This window comes from Lipotes vexillifer, unplaced genomic scaffold (genome assembly GCF_000442215.2).
Source record: "Lipotes vexillifer unplaced genomic scaffold, Lipotes_vexillifer_v1.1 scaffold861, whole genome shotgun sequence".
Lineage (NCBI taxonomy): Eukaryota > Metazoa > Chordata > Mammalia > Artiodactyla > Lipotidae > Lipotes > Lipotes vexillifer.
In genome coordinates, this window is record NW_006784231.1 from 213,850 (window position 1) to 222,489 (window position 8,640).

An 8,640-nucleotide genomic window follows, 5' to 3' on the forward strand; every position below is an offset into this window, starting at 1 on the left:
GGTTCGAGCCCTGGTCTGGGAAGGTCCCACATGCCACGGAGCAGCTGGGCCCGTGAGCCACAACTGCTGAGCCTGCGCGTCTGGAGCCTGTGCTCCGCAACAAGAGAGGCCGCGACAGTGAGAGGCCCGCGCACCGCGATGAAGAGTGGCCCCCACTTGCCACAACTAGAGAAAGCCCTCACACAGAAACGAAGACCCAACACAGCCAAAAATAAATAAATAAATTTATAAAAAATAAAAAATAAAAAAAAAATAAAATATAACACAAATGAACTTATTTGTAAAACAGAAACAGACTCACAGACATAGAAAGCAAACTTATGGTTACCAAAGGGGAAAGGAGGGAGGAGGAATAAATTAGGAGTATGTGATTAACAGATACACACTACTATAAATAAAATAAACAACGAGGACCTACTATATAGCACAGGGAACTATATTCAATATCTTGTAATAACCTATAATGGCAGAGAATCTGAAAAAGAATATACATATGTATACTATACATATACATATATAATGTATGCATAATGTTAGCAAAGAACTACTTTGCTAACACATATTGTAAATCAACAACAGTTCAATTAAAAAATAAAAACTCCTTATTGGGAATTCCCTGGCAGTACAGTGGTTAGGACTCCGTGTTTCCACTGTGGGGGGCACGGGTTCGATCCCTGGTCAGGGAACTGAGATCCTGCATACAACGTGGAGCGGCCAAAAAAAAAGTCCTCATTGAACATTTCTTCAATAGATTGTTAGCTATCTTGACATCAACTTCAAAACACCAGAATATACTTCTCAGATTTCCTAATTTCTCATAATAAACCAATATGGATTTATTATATGAGAGCATTTCTAAACATATTTGAAGTGGTTACTTTCAAATTCTATTCCTGTCTTTGAACATTAATAGTGACTCTTGTTTTGAAAACTCTTTCGTTTGACCCTGCTGCATCTTAAGCCCTTTATTCAGTCCACCAATAACCATTTGAGTACCTACTGTGTACCAGGCCTTTTCCAGGTAGTAGCAACACAATTTTGAAGAAAACTTCCCAAGTCCCTGTCCTCATAGAGCTTATATCTTAGTGGATGGAGACAAACATACAAATATATTGAGTGGTGATAACTGACATGTACAAAAACAGAGCAGGATAACAAGGCAGCAGGTGACAATCTGGTTGGGGCCACGAGGGGGAGTGACTGATATTTTTTTTTTTTTGCGGTACGCGGGCCTCTCACTGTTGCGGCCTCTCCCGTTGCGGGGCACAGGCTCCGGAGGTGCAGGCCATGGCTTACGGGCCCAGCCGCTCCGTGGCACGTGGGATCTTCCCGGACCGGGGCACGAACCCATGTCTCCTGCATCGGCAGGCAGACTCTCAACCACTGCGCCACCAGGGAAGCCTGGCTGCTATTTTATATAAGGTTATCAGTAAAGTCCTTTTGGACAATGTGACATTTGAACTGTCTTAACGGATGGGAGAGGGAGCCATGCAGATATATGGAAGACTAGCGTTCCAGGCAGAGGTAACAGCAAATATTCCTGAGGGAGGAACATACTTGACCGCTCCAGGGAGGCCCGTATGCCTGCGGAGGAGTGAGTGGGGTGAACAGTGGTGGTAGGAAATAAGGTAAGAGTGTCCATTTCCCCACATGTTCCCTTCTCATCCAGTCAAGTACTACACCACTCCCAATACCTCTTGCACCCATCTCTCAGTCCCAGTCTTAGTTCACGCCCTTACCATCCTTGCTTTGTTCACCTGAGGACAGCTAGTACAACATTTCCTGCACTGTAGATGCTCCATAAATGTTCGACGATAACATATTTGAATTATCTTCTCCAGAATATGTTGTCTTGGCTGGTCCCTCATCACGCACCTAATGGAATTTGTGTCTCTGAATGTGGTTTCCTTTAGCATTATGACTTCTGGTTGAAACTTTATTGTGATGGGAAATGAAGTTATGTTCACATCTAAACTTGACAGATTAAACCACTTTTTTATTATAAGCTTAATTGGCACACAGTTCACTGAAGATACACTTCACTTTTACAGAAGCCTGTCAATAGGAAAATACATTGACGCACAAAAAAATTTATATTGGTACTTCAGTATAAATTTAAACAAATGATTTCCAAAGAGAATACAGATTATTTACGTCCAAAATTAAAGATGGCTCTTGCATGTGCCAATATCATGTATATGTTTAATTGTGTATTATGTTTAAGGCCGATGGAATCTGTAGCTAAATTCTCAGTTGGTTCCTAAATAGGATGGAACATACTGATATTGTCTTCTTTTTAACTATACAAATGAATCATACAAAATGTTCCCTGATATGTAGCTATAAAATTATGATTTACTCCACTTAAGTCTTATGGCAACTTTAGAAGGCACTGCCTGTGAGGATAACCCTGCCCTTGAAATGTCTGGATCTTTTTCTCACCAGGATACACAATTCAAATGCATAGGACTCAATGACTCCTTAGTATTTAAAAAGGTCCTCATTTCAAGGATAGAAATATATAAGATCTTAGTAAACACAGCTAAGTTTCTTAAGGGGATGGTGGGAGGGCAGTGGCCAAAAAACCCAGGACAGATGCTCAACAAAAAGCCATTTGAAAATTATCATAAAAGTAATTACTTTCCATCATAGCTGTATTTTTCTAATTACTGTTATGCCAAACATTTGCCACCACAAAATACATTCATTTTTATTCTTCATTTAAATTATAATGAGTAGTGGGTGTTTCTTCCTAAATAGCCATTAAGTCTTTGGAAATTTTAATCTACTTTACTTAAACTACTTTAATAAATAAGAATTTTCCCCTTTGATTTTTATAAGCAACTGCCATGAAGCATATTTTGAAACCACCTTTAATTTGGTAAAAAGACACTTTGGCAATGTGGACTTGGAAAGACCCAGCAAGTACAGTAAATGCCCATGATCTCAAGGAAAACTACAGGCTACAGAACACTCCATTTTTCTTATACTGAGCTAGAGTACAAATGTAACTGCTTAAACACAAACATCCATCTTCCACCAAATAGTAAACAGATATTTTATGTAATTATAAGATAATTTCTTCAATTCCACCAGTGTAAAAATAAAACAAGTTTCAAAGATCAACAATATAGAGACTGAGGGTGAAAACAAGATGAGTCGTTCACAAGCTAATTGAAACTGCAGCCTGAGGATGCCAGACCGACATTATAAATATGAAGAAAAAGAAGCTAAATGCTTACTTATCACAAATAACTTCAGCATAAGCACCAGCTATGTTCAGATGGGGCCAGCACATAGGCCAAGTATAAATGCACAGAACACAGTGAATGAAAGCCATAAAAATCTAGCTCCCTGGCCCTTCAATCAACCCTTCAGAGCAACGGGAATCTAGCAGGGAGCCAGAAGTCCCCCTTCAGCTGCTTATACAACATTAAGTCACCCCAGGCCTCACCCCCAAGCCCTTTCCCACCAGCAACAGTCACAGTGAGCATATAATTTCTCGATCCAGTTTATCCAAGGTCTGTAGATACGGGCAATAATTTGCCCTATTTCATTTTAAAGAGAATGCTTACATAAATTAATACTCAAAGACACTGAACCATCATCTGTGTATATTCTTATTTAACATTCAAATGGTTTAGATGGCATTTTAGAAGGTCCCCTGTGGTGCAAGTAGGGTCTTTAAATTTGGATTAAACACTGATATTACGTCTAAGATCTTGAATGTGAGACTCCAGGCCTATCTATGGTAAGGCAGGTGACAGTATCTTCAGTCATTCTACATAATAAATGCACTGTTCTGTGGTTACAAAATCCTGACTACTTGAATGATCTACTGCCATGGGCTAAGGTTTTATAAGGCACTTTTGGCTATGTGAAATATTTCTCCTAACTCTCAGGCTGAATCTTAAAGAAATATTTACAAAGCTGCAGCAAAGTAATTTTAAAACTGGATGCTTTACTGATAGGTCTAACTGGGATGGTGAGAAGCAGTTTGTACACAATGCCCGTTAATTTCTCCCTGTGCCATGCATGTATCACCGTAGAGAAGGTCACAGACATGGGCCACCTGAATTACTGTGTAGCTCGCTGGACTCTTCAACAGCCACATGACCCCTTTTCCTTTTCTTCATTCAACTGATCTGCAGAGGTGTGACCGTTGGATCGCACCACGCCTTCGGGAATCCAGGACTTGTCCACACACCGTTCCATTCGCTTCATTATCAGGTCCAGGAGCATCTCAATCGCTTGGTTTATGTTTGTCCCATTGGCAGCGCTAGTTTCAAAATAGGGGATTCTGGAAGACAGTGACAACTCGAGTAACAACATGTGGAAGGAAAGGACAGTGACCTTTGCTCTTGATAATTCAACTTAAAAAATCGGAAGAATACAAATATACAAGACAACAAAAGCATTTTGCCACACAGGCCACATTAAAAAGTGAAAAATAAAATAATTGACACTGCATTCCTAACAGACATAAAACTTCTGGAAGTGTTTACTCCCATTTAACAGATGATTAAACTGCAGCTCAGAAAGATAAAGTAACGTGCCCAATTTCATTATGCTAGAAAGTAGCGGAGCCAGGATTTGAAGCCACAGCTGTTTGATTCTAGTGTAACCAACTTAAACTATAGGCTCCACTGGTTCCAGATATGCATACTTGCATGAGGATTTCCAAAACAGAAAACTCTGTTTCACTTGATACATACGGGGGGGAAAAAAAAAAGCTGATATAAGAGAGACTTCAGAGGTCCCTGGCTGTATTTGTCAAAGGCTTTGCCACTTGTCAGCTCCAGGCTGTATTCCTGGACCACACACTTGAAGACATTCTGAATTCCACAGCACTTCAGAGTTCCTCAGGTATTATCAATCTTAAGCGTATTTGTTTTGTTATCCCAGGACCCGAGGTTAGGTGTAATTTTTTAGTAACTCACAAAGCATCATTTCAAAACTGTAAGGCTACTTTTCACATATTCTTAAGACGTCAGTCTTGTCATGGTGGTCACCTTTCATACTTAGAGTCAGTCTTTGCAAGGGGATTAATCAATCACCTGCCAAGTTCTTCCTCCTTCTTAATAAAGTCATGAAAATAGTGATAAAATTGTATTTTCTTCAAACTGCTGATTTCATTCCCACCACTTAGTAAGGAATCTGACCAAAAATGCTCTTAGATGTAAAATCTACAAAAGAAAGTTGTTTTACCACCTCTGGGAGCCCTGCAATTGAATTCAGTAAAATATTCCTTACATTTATAGAGACTTTAACATCCTACTCTATTACAATACTTTTCCTGAAGAATGTCTTTGTTTTCCTGTCTTCTCATAGCATGTTAACACTACATCAATGACTCTGATTACAACTTTGGTTATTGTTTCATTATTTCCTGGCTAGGAGCAGCTTCCACAGAAGAGCTTTTACAGATTTGTTTTAACCTTCTTACTACTTTTACAGATCTTTTCACAACTGTTCTGCTTCCTGTATCACCAAGAAGCACATTAGGGGCACATGTGTAGGGATGGAAGGCTGTCTGTCCATTATGATTTCCTCAAGATGTTGCCTTATTATCTGCTCGCTTCCCATGGGAGCTAACAGGCCTTGCAACTGGACTCTACAATCCTCTCCTGTTTTGAGTATAGCTCTTAAAAACCGGTTGAGGAACCATCACTTCATTTGAGGATTTATCTACCTATCTGTGAGTTCTGAAGGACATGGTTGCTCCACTGATTCTACCATGACCATGTTCATAGCCCTTCATATGCTGACTCTAAAATATCTTAATCAGAGAAGGGTCCACTGGGCAAATTACATCATCGCAGTAGTTTTTAAACCTCTTGCCTGGATATCTCTTTGGTTACTGTCAGTCTTTTTTCCCCACATCTTCATCTGGTGCCTTAGCCACAAAATGAAGGTAATACATCTTTCCCAACACCCTGGTCACATGCAGTATTTCTTTACCAAGTTTGAAGAAGACATTCTTTGCGGGGACTGAATAAATACTTATTTATCAAGTACCTATGTTATTGAGCTAAGTCCTGGGGACACTTTGTAATGCTGCCATTTTTACATGAGCTGAATTTTAGATTAAGAATTCTCAAAATTTAAATACTTAGATTTTATCCATCGTGCTCTTTCTCAATTATACCCATGAAGAATCATTTAATATCTGCAGAACATTTCTTATACTTAAGGAGAAGGCTTGATCATTCTATCACCATTCAGAAAGCTATTGTTTAACGGAAAAGCAACTGAAAAACTCATCTCTCCCTCAGAGAATAATGGGCTGAAATTGGAAATACAAAAATAAAAAAGTAGTTGAGCAGTAACCTTTCTTGTAAATACTAGTCATAATAGTGTACATCTTACTTTTAAAATTTCCGCAAAGTCAATTAAAAATATCTTTCCAGCTATAGAGTCCTCAGCCTCAATGAATTCCTCAACAGGATCTCCATTAAGCTATTTCGACTTTCCATAGTTTCTTCCATCTCAGCTCCTGGTAATTTACCTCACAATAATTTTTAAGGCATAAATGAGAAAGCACAGTTGAAAATACTTTTTAAAAAATGATAAAACCTATGCATGGAAGTTGCAGACAGTTTGGAGAATAGTTAAGAGCCATAACCTCTGGAGCCAGCCTGCTGGGATTCAAATCCTAGTACGACTCCTTACCGACTGTGTAGCCCTGGCAAGCTATTAACTTCTGTGCCTCAGTTGCCTTATCCATAAAACTAGATAATATCAGTATCTTCCTATTAAGGATTAAATGAGTTAACATTTCAAGCACTTAGAAATGCGTAATTTTTGACAAATGTGTCATTGATAAACATTTCTTATTTCCAACGCAGTAATGGGTTAGGTTACAAAAGTTTGTTTTTAATTTTGTTTAAAACTTAGGACACATAGAAACAATGTCACTGAATCATGGAAAATCATAGCTCCAAGAGACCTCAGCAAGATTATAAACATTAAATTTCCAGACTAGCCCATAAGCATTGATTTAATACACAATGTAGCTGATATACAGTCCTGCCCTAAGTTCTGGTAAATTGAACCATGCTTCCCTACGTCAGAGATGGCTCACTCAGATCTGTCTAAGCCAAAATGTTTCATGCTTCAAAGCATTTGTCTCCCTCCAGTCCCTGTCAAACCATAAGAGGTTCCTTACTGCCCCCAAGTGGTCATCACTAAATGCTGAGAGAAAATGGATCTTACTTTACTGATCAATACTGAAGTATAAATGACTGGTGCCTCTAGCAGAACTATGAGCTATTCTCTATTTACTAACTTCAGCAAATATTTAATTGGTATAATTTCAGGGTATATGAGTGAAGGTGTACATTTTTAAGTCACTCATATTAAAAGAGGTACAGTATTAATAAGATGTAGTTTAGAGTTCTAATTCAAATTCTAGTAACAAACTAAAAATTAAAAATATATTTCCTGGCCATTTGTGAGTCTTCAAGTGATGTGACCAGGAGTCAGGTTAACAACCTTAAAATCTTTGGACTAATTATTCAGAGTCTTCTGAGCAATTGGGGCAACACGGTTTTTGTTTCTATAGGAATAAATGAATGCTAGAGATCACTCCTCTCTACTCTCAGTTCTTTGAGCTGCCAGACGGAAAGCAAACTAGATGAGATGCACAGCAAAGACCCTGAATTAAGACTTCTGTTCCAGCATAAAATGATGCCCCAGACGCAGAAATGTGCCTTGTGCTCACATTTGAAAATTGGACTGCTCAGCTTGTCCTAAGGGCATAGGAAGTCTAGTGGATGGAGTCAGTCATATTTTTATGTCCATATCTTCCTGATGCTCACTTTTAGAAGGCATTCGGGCTACTTTATCTGAACAGTTCTCTGCGTCTATAAAGAGGTGTAACAGTGCTTCATGGAGTCTTGATAAGGAGGCAATAAGATAATATACGTAAAGGGCTTAACACAAGCCTAGCATCCGCAAGTGCTCAATCAGTGTTCATCTAATGGGGTTCTGTTCTCTTCTTCTCTAAAAATAATATTCTGCTTTTCCTAAAACTTTCTAGGCAAAAATTTAGTAATCTTAGCTTAAACTCAAGAGGATCAATTGCCCCCCTTTTAAGCATGGAGACAGGTGTGTTGTTCCTTCTCGCCACATGGTGGTGCTAGAGCAGCATGACTAGGGAGCAGTACCGCCAAACATTTGAAAAAATCATGTGCAGCTAATTGATATCAATCTGTAAACGGGCACTTAATGACCTTTTGGAACACATGCAGAATACAAATTTTGATGTGCTTTTAATAAATTGATAAATCACAAATTTCTAAATTAAAAAATAATGCGCAAAACGAAAATTAGGGTGGGCATTATCATTTGCAGCTTTTCACCGAGACACCTATATCCAGCTCATGTCATAGGTTAGGACCCACATTTTTAGATGTTTTCTTTTCCATGACTTATTTCTACAACACTAGAAGATCTTAGATCCCAGGAATGAAAGCAAGTGTATTTGGTGATTCTGTCCAATGGTTCTAGATATTTGGCTCACGTGTGGATCCAGAAATTAGGATATTTTTCACTAAAGTAAGAAGCGAGTCTCACTACTCTTCATGGCCTGTTGGCTGGGAAATGAACAAGCATTTACAGGAAAGAGGGAGTGTATAA

General features: G+C 38.8%; 1 protein-coding gene across 1 annotated transcript in view; it reads right to left on the reverse strand.

Moving 5' to 3' along the window:
- Window positions 1–1,978: 1,978 nt before the first annotated feature.
- The window catches only part of RAB27A (RAB27A, member RAS oncogene family), a 58,731-nt gene continuing 52,069 nt past the window's right edge, over window positions 1,979–8,640 (reverse strand). Inside the window, exon 7 of the mRNA XM_007456611.1 lies at window positions 1,979–4,300. Coding sequence (XP_007456673.1) covers window positions 4,102–4,300 — 199 coding nt within the window. The 3' untranslated portion in view covers window positions 1,979–4,101. The remainder of the gene's footprint in view (window positions 4,301–8,640) is intronic.